General features: G+C 33.1%; 1 protein-coding gene across 1 annotated transcript; it reads left to right on the top strand.

Annotated features, from left to right (window-relative positions):
* Positions 1-33: 33 nt before the first annotated feature.
* On the top strand, positions 34-13387 carry LOC148597512 (uncharacterized). The gene is made up of 5 exons (XM_088564489.1): positions 34-407; positions 4017-4287; positions 5951-6177; positions 7971-8187; positions 8473-13387. The coding sequence occupies exons 2-5, from the start codon at positions 4026-4028 to the stop codon at positions 9303-9305; spliced, it is 1539 nt and encodes a 512-aa protein (XP_088420615.1). The 5' UTR covers positions 34-407; positions 4017-4025; the 3' UTR covers positions 9306-13387.
* The last annotated feature ends 416 nt before the right edge of the window (positions 13388-13803 follow it).

Here is a 13803-nt window from a genome sequence, read left to right as displayed (position 1 = left end):
TTGAGGAAATTTACGCAAATCAATATCTTAATGCGTGTTTGATCAATGCTATGTATTTTCAACTAATGCATGTATTGATATTTTAAAAGGCACTTAATAATCAATGGGTGCAATAACAACGCTTGAATGGAAAAAATAAAAGGAAACACAATCACTTAGACCAACTTTACTTTAGAAATGAATAATACATAGGTTACTGTCAATATTCGCACACCATGTGAACCGTTTGGTCGTATCTTTACATGCAGATCACGACACCATCATGTGACTTTAGAATATGTTAAATTCTACATGTAAAGTAGCCAAAACACGTAGTATCTTTAGATACGTATGATTATGTATTTGTCATTAAAAAGAGACAAGAGAGGAATCTTAGAGGACTTAACGTGTAATTAAATGTCATAAAGGTAAGTCAAAATAATTTTCAATAGATTCAGTGCTCGGAAATTTAGGAAAAAGGAACTCAGTTTGGTTGATTGTCATTTTTTTCCATTAACATTTAGCGCTCCAAATTTTCTTCACATCTTTAATGTCAAGTACGTAATTTCAACAATTCAACATTTCTACACCAATGAATATATTTCCTTGGTATTACAAATGTATTTGCCTCAAATGTTGATTTTAGTTTAAAAGAGGCCTGTACCTGTTTTATACCGTATCTATAGTTATTATTGACTCTAAATACCGAACTAGTATTAATCAAATCGTTTTGACCAGTAAAATCAATTTTGACAAGTTTTAAGGAGGTAGACCTAGTGTAAGGGACACAACTCTTAACACTCATTGGACCATTTGTATTCAGCATTTTACATCAATGTGATGTAAGCATCAAAGTAACCTAGATTAATTAATTCTGTGTAAAATGAAATATTGATAGCCTTTGGTGAAATTGAATATGATTCAAACATATCACTGACTTCATATGTTATGTCCCTTACCCTAGGTCTACCTCCTTAAGCAATCTCAGATAACAGAATCATTGGGGAAAGATTTCGCTTATTATCCTGGTTGTTAAAGTTCATGTGTTTTACATTTATGAATAAAACGTATTCTAAATATTCGTCCAGATCAAAGTACATTTCTAAAAAATGTACTTATACAAATAGGTTTACTTATAGCATTGACACAAATCCATATGTATTTATGAAAGAGTAATCAAGGGAACCAAGGTAATATCGGTAATCAAAATAATGTAATCCAGGGACAAAGACCAGACATGGAAAACAGACATACATAACAAGAACATATAGTAACTAAAATCATACAACATACAAAGTACCAAAAGTAAATGAGCAACTCGGATTCCACTAAAAACTGGGAGCATGGACCAAGTGCACCGGTAGGGAAAGCGTCCTCTGCTTTTCTAGAAACACTGCCGAGTTGAAATAAATGATTTTGAATCTTAACTGATATTTTGGAAGACGTTTTATAATTGATAGGTGTAATTATGACGCTTGAATAGACGAAATGTTAATACACAGACGCTTTGTATAGACGTTATATAGCCCATTATACTTTAGAAATATAACATTGAAGAGATTTGCCATTACGATTTAACTAACCAAAGTTTTTTCTTGCGTATAATTCATGCAGAATTTGACAGCCTTTTTTTTGGCGTAAAGAATGTGATATGTTCTATCGGTCCTCTCAATTGGCTACTACAATAATTCAATCTACAAATACATATAAAAGTGTACCCGATGAGACAAAAACAAAGTTTCTTCATCAGATTTGATGGATGGTCTTTCATATCATTTGCAATACCGTAAAATGTAAGGATATGCACTTGTTGCTGGTTAATTACACATTTCCATTGATTTTTGTTTCTGTTATCGCATTTAATTCCTTAATTATTGTATTACAAAGGTGTTTTTTTCCATAAAACCGGCTTTCGTTATAGCAAATTTGCATTTTTCTTGTTTCTTATTACATTGAATATTTCTCCGATATTGAAAATATACGTGTTTTTCTGTTCCTTAACATTGCGTCATCGAAACTTTAATAACTCCACAAACTGGGTGTAGATTAAACCAAGATGCATATTTTAGTGGCAATCACGTTTCTTTTTTTATCTGTTTTTGCAAATGTTTTTACAAGAACAAGGCTTAATTCAAGGTAACTGTTGACTCATCATTATCAAACATTTGATATAGCACTTTGGATTAATGTTCAGGGTTAAAAAAATCAATGACTGTTAAAAAGTTCTAAAGACCAACTAACATAAGAATGTTTCTGTACAATATGTATCGTCTGGTTTCTGATGTACTTATAACGGTTCACGATAGTTTAACAGTGTTTACTATTAGTAAAATATTTAGAACTAGAATCGCTTAGCGGGGTCGGTCTCAGTTTGCCCTGTTAGTGATATACAAAATGTCGAAATGATTATTTTGCGAAACTTTTTTGCGTTAGGAACTGGTCATAAAAAATGAAAACACTTATTACAATAGTCAAAAGAATTACACAGTTTGTCATTTTGTCAATGTACCTTTAAAAGTGAAAGATTGACCAACAATACCACTATTTTGTTGTTTTCGTTATATGTAAATATGTATGTAAGTTACTGGTAATTCATAGGCTCTTTTTGCATTGAAAAAAAATATTGTAGATGTTTCCATAGCTTTTGTAATAATTTGGATACGATCGCGATGAAGTCGACTGAAGCCTTTCGTGTCGAAACCCTTTTATTTTATGTTTATTATCAGAGGTAAACGTAAAAAATAATAGCAGTGATTAGACCTATACTGCTACCACTCTCTCCAAAGAAGAGATTGTGGAAAACCATAAATCTGTGCTATCCTTTTTTGGTCTCTCTACCAAGGACGATGATTGTGATTTACCGTCTATGTACTGGATTCCCAGAGGAAGATGTTAACAAAATGCTGGAATTTTTAATCGACAACATATTTGTCCAATGTGGTGGACGTGTTTTTCAACAAACGGTCGGCATTCCAATGGGAACAAATTGTGCTCCTTTACTTGCTGACCTATTTCTTCACTCTTATGAGGCTGACTTTATAGCTGATTTGATCAGAAAGAAAGAATACCGTTTGGCTAGATCCTTCAATCCCAGTTTCCGTTATATAGATGACGTATTATCTTTAAACAATCCTAATTTCGGGTATTTGATACATCGCATCTACCCAAAAAGAACTTGAGATAAAGGATACTACAGACAATGTGAAGTCAGCCTTATATCTTGACCTACACTTAGAAATCGATGGTAAAGGAAAACTATTGACCAAACTTTACGGCAAACGTGATGATTTTTCATTCACAATTGTCAACTTTCCTTTCATTTTTGGCAACATCCCTTCTTCTCCTGCGTATGGAGTGTTCATATCACAACTCATACGTTATACCAGAGCTTGCCGAGACTACGCACACTTTTTGTATGGCGCTAGAACTCTAACAAATAGGCTTCTGGAACAGGGTTATGTTGCTACAAGATTGAAGTCATCACTACAGAAGTTTTATGGTCGTCATCATGAACTCGTGGATCGTTATGATGTATCCATCAGCAGCATGAAAACTGATTTATTCAATGGGTCATAGTTTACCTTTCCTCGTTTGTCTACCACGGAGTTGACTTTTTATGAGCAACTCGGCGGGTGTCTCTAGAAAAGCAGAGGACGCTTACCACACCGGTTCACCTGGTCCATGTTCCCAGTGTTTAGTGGAGTCCGAGTTGCTCATTTACTTTTGGTACTTTGTATGTTGTATGATTTTAGTTACTATATGTTCTTGTTATGTATGTCTGTTTTCCATGTCTGGTCTTTGTCCCTGGATTACATTATTTTGATTACCGCTATAACCTTGGTTCCCTTGATTACTCTCTGATAACTGATAAAGCCATTAAGGGAAAATAGGATTCAATAAACTCACAGTAATTGTGAATTGACACTTTTATGTCATTTCATTAAAAGCTTTTTTCTGAATGTTCATATTCCTTCTGGTTTGAGATATTGCATCGATTGTACGTTTTGAAATTCTAGATCTTTGATATTACTCTTCAGATTTCCGAGATGACTTCTCTCAGGCTGTCGCAAGAAGAAAAAAATTTTTGGCGCTTTTGTATGCTCAATAAGCGGACTGTAGCAGCAGCCTTACGAAATTACTTCGACAAGATCATCCCTCCGCAACATCTTACAAAAGTCATCAATAAGAACATGAATGTCATTTTAAAACTCGTTAAGAAAAGGGTGATAAGTTCGAGTCAGGAGAAGATTCTTCAGGGGATTCCAGGTACTGCGTGGCCACAAAGAATGGTGAACGCAGCAGGATCAGGTATGTTGACCAACGAATTGTTGAATGATACATTGTTATTTTTTTCTCTTTGCAAATAAAAAAAAACCAAAAGCAACAACAACAAAAAAAAAAACAAAAACAAAAACAAAAAGAAATAGAACAATGCTCCTTGATGTTGAAAGTATGTGTTATTATGATAAATAAAAAAAAACTTGCTATGTAATTACATGTATCAAGTTTTGTTGACCTTCCATTTATTTGTCTTTTATGTTATCATACCATTAGAAAGTATTTCACTACTGTGATCCTTTAATCATGTCTCAATATCGTCAGAAAATCTGAGTCTTGCCCTTTGTTTAAAAGAGTGTAACACACTTCTTTTAACGAAAATATTGTAGCCTAGTAAGTAATTGCGAATGTGAAATGAAATATTTCCAGCAAGCTATGATATTGTTGTTTGCGTTATGTTTTAGTGCACATGCATATAAACTTATATAATGTTCCCATACTTGCACCTCATAACGCCTATTTTTACGAAATAAATAGCCATACAAATGTGTTAACAGAGGAGAGGCATGCCATTTATATACCTCATACAGACAGAAGTCAATGTTATATTGAATTTTTTGAACATCTGTATTCTACTAAGACAATCATAAGACTGTAAACCTGGAAATTTTTGTGCCTCTTTATTTTCTCTGTTCCTGCTATCAGTCTGTTCCCGCAAGTTTAAATTTCGCTATCGTTTCTTAAATTGTTATTAAATGTTCTTCGAAAAAAATATTCGCGACAGTTAAATAAAACAGCCGCAAAATAACACGGTTTAAAGTGTAAAGTTATAATTAATTTCTCATCTTTTAAAGTATATCAAGAGGGTTGCAATCCGCTTACAATTTATTAACATAAAAGTCATAAACATACACATAATTAGACATATGTTTTAATGTCAAAATGTTAATGTGTTTACGCATAAAAATGGCTACCTTGGAATGTTCTCTTTAGTAGTTTTACAATTATTACTTTTACAAATGGGGTATTCTCAAACTTCTGGCGATTCCCATATTTTAGTATTTTAAAGTGTATCTAACCTAAAGATGATAAACCATGTTAGATTTTAAATATTTTAAGCATCAAAATAAAATTTGTTTAGGAATAGTAAAATTGAATGATGAAAACTGAATTTGAGAAAATTCTACCGCCTTTACTTCTTCTATTTCTATTTCGTTTTGAATAACTTTATCGCAATAATTCCGCTTGTGTTATAAAAACCATTCCTAATTCTTGATCTGATAAGTTCTACATTTACTTAAACTTATTGTGCAAATGCATCAAGTTGTCTGTATTATTTTGACCCGAAGTTAAATTCAAAGCTATTTTCGTCTAACTACCTGGTAACTTTGAGGTACCTCATTTGCGTTATCGCCATTGTTACAGTAGCTGTCTGTCAAATCCTCATATGGAAGAAGCTAGAACTGCCCAAATGATGTTCTATTGTTAAATGAATTCACTTTGAGCATTCAGCATCATAACGTCATGTTGGTGTCTTATATCAAAAATGATATTTAACAACATATCCTTTAAGAAGATATGTGGCGCCACTTTTTAAAACCGATCATGTTTTCGGTTATGCGGAAAACGGGAGAAAGACTTATAGCAATGTATATTTTGCGTTTTAGCTTCTTTTTTTTTTTTGGTCTTTCAGGATCTTCGTCAAAGGATTTAGATGTAACTTTAATGATATGCCTCATTCGAAATCTCACTCAAATTAAACCACCCATAAACGGATGGGAAACACTTCCACAACCCCATGAGAAAACTGCGGGTGCATACATTGCTACAGTGAAATTTTTTAGAAATCAACTTGCTCATGCAAAAGACACGACGATGGGCAACATTGAATTTCAAAACAACTGGAAAATTGTATTAGAGGTAAATAAACTTGCGAAACCACATATTATCATAGTAACTTTAATCAATTGATGTCATTTTTCCCTTGAAATTATAAAAGTTTAACGTGCGAAAGTTTATACCGTCTTTATTCTCAGTTTTGTAAGATATTTATACCTAAGCAACACCGCCTGCTGACATTGTAGAACACACGGTCACAAAAATATAGTTTTTTTTTATGTTTTATTTTGATTGATTGGGGAATTATGACGAATTCATTTAATTACTGCCCACATTAAATTCAGACACTGGTGAAGTGGTTCAAAGTGAGGAAAACTCCAACAAACAAACGATGCTTTTTTGTCTACATATGCTATACTTTAACATAAGAATAATCATGTGTGCATTCAGATCAGCTCTTTAAGGAAATTAATGCATTCATCTTACACTAGCATTAACCTAATGAAACCAAACCAAAAATGATAAATCTTGCAAAGTACCAATTACATGTTCAATAAATATACCTTTTTTATCTCAAAAGCCCAACAACCAAATGAAAAATTGTAACTGTTTATGTTATCAATTTACGTAACTGTTTCTAAACAAGAAAATAAACTGAATTCGGCAGTTCTTTAATATACATAAATCACCTTCTGTCTGGTTATTTAAAAATAGAACTTTTTATGAATATTACACAAATATATATCAAAAGTAAAATTAATAATTACAAATTAACGTAAATGTAATGATCTGATAGGCCTCAATTTCGTCAGTTTTGGTGTCAATATTTTTTTAATTATAATCTTCCTATATAAATGTAAGACTCGGGACTGCGACGGGGACCCCGTAGTGCGATGGTCGCCCTGATCTGCGATGGTCAACTGAAATATATGTTGGATGTGTAACGCTTATGAGCGAAAGTGCGTTGGTTGGTATTGAGTAAAGTCACAGAAGTGCGTTGGTAACCTATTCAACGTTACCATGAAAGTTGATGATACTATGAAAAAAAAAACCCATTCAAAACAAGGAACAAAATATGACATAGAAGGTAAACTATTCTTACTGCCATATACAAGACGTTCACTGAGCGTATACATTCATTACGTTCCGAAGGAAACGACTAGACTGACGTAGCCCGTTAACAAATTACGGCGTCAATCATAATATTAATTCTTTACTAACTTAGCTGCAGTGTATATGGCGGCACTCAGAAAAGCGCCTATATTATACTTAACTTCATTTGTTTTGTTTTTTTTATTTTGTTTTTGGCAAATTCTACAGCTACTGTACATATGTGTTATGCACTACATTTTAATGCAAAAGAGCTATCCACATGTGTTGTTCATATAAGAAAGTTGAAAAATATGTGATTGTGAATGTGCCTTTTAATTTATCTCTTAGTCTACTCACAGTTTTCTTTCCAATTGCATGTAGACTAGTTATCTGCATGTTCCTGTGGAATAATTTTGAAAGAAAAATTTCATTGGTTTTGTACATTTGAGGTATAGTTAAAAATATAAGAAAGAGTCAAGTCATTTCAGCGTACTGCCACACGCATTTCCGTGTTGCTTTTAGCATTCAACAATCACTGTCAACCATCGCAAGTCAACTTGATCATAATTGCACTTCAGGGTATTACAATTGCACATCTCGTAATGGCCAACGCATCTCTTATTCTTGGCGATCATCCAACAACCGCATCCCATTGAGGGTCGGAGTCTTATATATATTTGGTGCTCATGCTATTGCTGTGTGTATATTGTCAATGGGAAGGTTGTAGCATTTATGAGGTATACATTGTCATTCAATTGAATCTTATTATTCCGATGTTCTAGGCCGTAACCTTTTTTTGCGGTGGAACACCACCAAATAATATCAATGAGATCATTAATCTTGATATGGATGGATCACAAGCTGCTATTACAATAGAGATGTTGACAAGTGAAAATGAGATGATCAAAAATGAATTGTCAGAGGCAAAGGACAATTTAAAAGATGTACAAGATCAGTTTAAGACCCACAGAGAAGGAACTTTACCACATAACGTTAACGGTAAAGTTATATTGACGTGTTAAGTTTTATATTTTGAAGTGAACTTTAAATTACTTGCACGCGTAGTGATATTGAATTTTAGGAGTTATTTTTTTGACGGAGAATGTGAATTGCTTAATTTACTTCGTTGTTTAACAAACTGTTTAATTACGTTATTCTTAACAATTCCACTTACTCGTTTGCCCATTATTGTTCATATTCATTTTGTTTTTTTTTTCAAAATGGATTCGGCGCTATATAATTAATGTTTTTCATGCCATATCTGAGCAGTATTATTTTCTATAGCTAATATTGAAGAGACAGTTAGAAGATGGGACAGGGATGAAGAAGTTTTCTGTGAAACAAGAGCCACAGAAGCAGCTAAAGAAGCACTAGATTCGTCCAACATTTTGATAATATCTGGAAATTCTGGTTCCGGAAAGTCAGCAGCAGCACGTCATCTTGCTCTTCATTTACTTTCTCAAGGATTTAATATAGTACCCGTCGATTCGGTGCGTGAAATCATAGAATATCGATGTAAATCCATTAAACAGGTTTTCATTATAGACGATGTCGTTGGGAAATACAATGTCGACAAAGTTAAGATAAATGAGTGGGAGAATGAGAAACTTAAAACCATTTTTGAATCTAAAGACGTCATACTTCTATGCACCCTACGAAAAATAATTACAGAATGTGGGCATTTTACATCTAGTAGCACACTTTTGAAGAGTAAATCCGTACTCATTGACTTCGATAGTTATGAATATAAATTGTCAAAGGAGGAGAAATATGCAATGTTGCAGACACATTTGAGGAAACATAATAAAGAAAGTGATCTTTCAGAGAATGAAATGCTTTTGTGTTGTAAAGGGACTATCGCTTTTCCACTGAATTGTCGATTGTTTGTTTCAAATTCTCGTTGGTTTGATAAAAAAGAACAATTCTTCTATAAACCTGTCATCTTTCTAAAAGATGAACTGACAAAAATGTACAACAGGAATAAGAAAATTTATTGTGTTCTGGTACTCTGCATGATCTTTTCCGGTAAACTGCCAACTGAACTACTTGATGTTTCTTCAGATTTAGATAGTAAAATGTTACAAAAAAAAAGCCGTCGTAATGAAAAGTGTTATTGAAGCTTGTGGACTTCCTCGTAACATTTCTAGAGAAGTACTTCTTAATTCCATTCAATCTGTGCAAGGTTTATATATTGACAATTTAACCATAAAGTACTATAAATTCATTCATGACTCTATATTCGAAGTCGTTAGTTGTCATTTTTCATCGGTCCAACCGAAAGTCTTTATTCAGCATTGCGATGTACGGTTTCTTTGTAGCAGGGTGAGACTATATGACCCCGAAAAAGATGACGATGAGTGTGTCATTGTGATTCATAAGGAAAAAGAAATATACCTTATTTCGAAGTTTGTCCAAGAGGTAAAAAAAGGTATGTTTGTCCATATTTTAGGAAGTCAACCTATCAAAGATGAAAGATTTGTTCAACTGTTTGGTCGGTATATTAAAGAAGAAGGGATCAGTAAAATAGATTTGTTGAATACTTCAATTTCAGACGTTTATGATAGGTTGTTTCTTGTTGATTGTCGGTCAATCGAACTTATACAAACTATCACTCGAAAAAAATCGTCATATTTTGTATTGAAACATTCTATGTTAGGAAATTACAGATATCTTCTCTACTGGATAGTTGCCAGTGATTGTTTTCATTTGTTTCTGTTTTTCTGGAACAAAATGTCTAGACGTGAGCAAAACGACTATCGAGCTGTTGGTTTCAGAAGTTATTTTAAAGGGTCATTACTTCCTTTGGCATTACTAAATGGTAATTTAAAGATGATTGAAGTTATATTTGAATATTGTAATGAAATAAAATGCCCTGTGACACAACATGTGATTACAAAATTCGTAAAAGAAGGCACACATATGGAAATTCTTCAATATTTGCTAGAAAACAACGTGAAACTCAATTTTATTGACCAACATAAAAAAACAGTTTTGTTTTATGCAATGGTTTCTGCACAGAGTGAAATGCAACGCATGATTATGTCGTTCGATATTCTACCTGGATCAATTCTTGAAGCTGTTTTCCTTAGCGATTTTGAAAAAGTTAGTTCCGTCATATCCACCAAAAATATTTACGAGAAAACCAGCTATGGTTGGACCGTTTTCCATATCGCTGCATTTAACAATGATATAACCATGATGAAGTATCTTCTGAAGGAAATACACATGAACGATAGAGCAAAACATTTGAACTTAAAGTATTGTCGAGGCGAAATAAAAAATATAAAAGATATAACGGGCATGACACCACTACATGTAGCTACAATAATGAATTGTTATGAGATAGTTAAAGTACTAATTGAGGAAGGGACACCTTTTCAAAATCGAGATAACTGTGGAAACAAACCTTTTGATTATTGCAAAAATGACAAAATAGCAGTTCAATTAGTCGAATATGAACTGCGTGGCTACGAAAGTGAAAGTACAAAAATACAATGGATATCGGAGAGTTTTTCTAGGAGTATCGAGGAGGCTAATTCAGAGCATGTCAGTGACTCGACTGTTGTAGTAATAGATCAACATGACGAATCAGTTGCCGATAATAGACCAATGGCATCGTCATGGCACACACTTTGCAGTATTATTTTTAATTTTCAATTTTTTGTCTTCACAACTCAGTTTTTCCGGCCACGAATAGACAAAGCAGATGCTAATGGCGACACGATGCTTCATAAAACTACAACAAGCGGTTGTGATGAAGCTTTTGAAAAGTTATTAAAGAAAGGTGCAAATATTTACATTTATAATAATGACTATGATTTACCATTACACAAGTCAGCCGAGACTAGAGCCAAACACCAACAAATTGATGAAATTATCAAACACATAGCTTTACAGGACAGGAGGAACCTTTTTAAGATATTTGTATGTTTGTGCATCGCTTTTGTTATATTGAACACAATAACATCTTTAATGCTTAAATTGGAGAGCCCGGAGCATGGACCAATGCAATATTTTATAATTTTATGGATCACTTTTTCATTAGTTATTTTGTTTAACTTTGTGTTGAAATCTGTAAAGGTGAATATTAGGCATTTTTTCTTTAAAGAACACTTTTCTATCTTTATTTACTTGCTCATATCTCCAATGTTGATTGTAGTGAGTGTGGCTGACGTCAAAAATCATTTATCATCCCTCATCATAAATTTAACGTTTATTTATCTCATAAATGCATTTGTCTTATGTTGGGTTGAAATTTGCAACCAATCCACACATGCAAACTTTCAAAAAACCCCATTTCTACACTGTGCGCGTGTTTTAGGTTTATTATCTGCGTATTTCGTGTTGATATATGCAGGGGGTATGATCCAAGGAGATGCTGTTGGTGTTAGTAAAATTGGAGCTGCATTTTGTACATTTTCAGCGAAAACAAGTATAATTTCTTTTATCCTTTCTATTTTTAGTATGATTATTTATGTAATGTGTTTACCACAGTTGATGCTCCTATATGAGTTATCTCTTTACAATAGCTTATCGAAAAAATCCCAAAGTAAGAAACATATTCGTAGCCGAAAAGCCCTTTTTTCGTTTTGCATTTTGTCGCTGTTTATGTTCGACCTAATTTTAACGTTAATTATGCTTGCATTTTGAACAATTTTAAAATTTGTCACATTTTTTATTGATTTTTAACTTTTTGTCTTAATTGCAACACTCTGTTGGAGAAAACTTGTAATCTGTATTTCTTTTGTTTCTGACTCTTTGTTATAATTATTTAAGCCACTCGATATTTCGTAAAAATATAAATAGACAGTCATATCACATATTTTAATCTCAGATAATGACAAAAGGGTCTTAAGTACATAGTATAACTTAATTAGTTAAACACTTATCAGCATTTGTATGTTGGTGTACTCGTCAATGGCACACAAAATGTTTGTGTGGAGACACTACAAAAGCACGTCACGTAGTGTAACCTTAGATATACTCACTTTAATATGTTTAGCTTTATAGTTAAATCCCTGCTATAAACAAAAATCAAAAATCAATAAGCGCCTTCGACTAAATAGTGCTCAGAACCTTAACAGGGGGCTAGGGCGTTCTGCCCACAGAGCAACTGGGTTGTGTGCCCCAGGTGGTTGAATGGGGTACCCCTGGCGTGTTACATGCTGGGGTTGTCAGGGTATAATACGGAAAACCTGACCGCAAACCATAGTGGTGCACCGTTTTGGGAAAGATGCCACGTTCCTCGCCCGTTAAAGAACACTACTGTGGTATTCTCCCAGAGAAGAAACCATAGGGCTCCGCCACAGGAGGCTAAATTGCCCGACTCTACCAACATCTCCCTATTTCCAGTGGCAATCAAAATTTGTCGACCCCATTGTCCTTGTGTCCCATCCCTTTTTCATTTCATCATCATTTTGTGTTCATTCTATCATCAATTTCATGTTCATCGTCTGAATATAGCTGAAATATTGCTGCTTGGACGTTAAATCCCAACAAACAAAACAATAAGCGCCTTTGATAGAACAGTGATCAGTTTATGATGTATACAAATTGATTTCGTTTTAAAAAAGAATGTGAAAAGTCCCTGTTAGGATGGCGTATTGGATTGCCATTAAAAACAAATCAGAGTTTCATAGCAACAATTTGTTTTTGAAACATGTATAGGATTTGCAAAAATGATATTTTGTATCACAAAACTAATATTAGTTTAACCTGTTTTCAACTGACAACTTTCCTGTAGTTTAATTGTTTGCCAGTTAACTCATTTCTACATACATAGATACTGATTAAAAGGAATTTCAAAAGATGTCGAGTTTATTTGATTAAAACACTAACAAACAAAAACAGTGCAGTACGAATTCATGGAAAAAAATATTGCGTTCGTATAATGACTAGGTACTTTCGATGTTTTCTAGGTTGATATATACAATAAAAAAAAATGCAATAAGAGGAGACAGCCATCATAAATAAAAAAAAATAGTGCAATCGTAAATTTGCTATTTATGTGTGTGTGCTGCATGTGTCTGTCTAATTACACCTGTTTGTCTTATTGATTTATCAATGTATTTTACATGTATGCATGCAATGTATAGTTATTATGTACTTAATGTTTAGTATAAAAGCTCCAAAGGGCTTATGTTGTATTGTTGTTATTAAATTGTCAACTTAAAATAAAGCTTATTTGATTTGATTTGAAGTATAATGGCTTGGTTTTGTTGTGTTTGTTCTTTTCGCCAAAACACATTAAGTGTTTTGACAAAAATCGAGTGTATATTTTAAAATTCACAATAAGTTTTTGAAATCAATATAAGGTTTATGTATATAGCAAGTGGACATATTATTTGCTTTATTTCTGTCAATTCCGTTTTTCCTAGCATTCACGAAGAACATACAATCGGACTATTTTTACAATGAAATAATTTTAAACAACATAGAAAACCACGAAATATAAGTTGTACCTTTTTATGTTCCATAAAGTACTTTTTTCAATTGGTCAAAATGCAATTAACATGAAAGAAAAGTAGTCTTTGATCTATAAACGAAACAAATAAAAGGCAAAACTGTATCGTCTAAATACTGACATTAAAAAGGCCATGGCACAAAGAGTTATAA

Source organism: Perna viridis, chromosome 15 (assembly GCF_037379345.1).
Source record: "Perna viridis isolate PV_CMFRI_1.1 ecotype Kerala chromosome 15, ASM3737934v1, whole genome shotgun sequence".
Taxonomy (NCBI): Eukaryota; Metazoa; Mollusca; class Bivalvia; order Mytilida; family Mytilidae; genus Perna; species Perna viridis.
This window is presented reverse-complemented; position numbering and strand designations above follow the sequence as displayed.

Excerpts from the sequence above, each read along its gene's own strand:
- LOC148597512 (XM_088564489.1), top strand. The coding sequence starts at position 4,026 with ATGACTTCTCTCAGGCTGTCGCAAGAAGAAAAAAATTTTTGGCGCTTT. Across the intron at positions 6,178-7,970 it reads ACTGGAAAATTGTATTAGAG|GCCGTAACCTTTTTTTGCGG; the intron begins GTAAATAAACTT and ends CCGATGTTCTAG. Across the intron at positions 8,188-8,472 it reads TTTACCACATAACGTTAACG|CTAATATTGAAGAGACAGTT; the intron begins GTAAAGTTATAT and ends TATTTTCTATAG.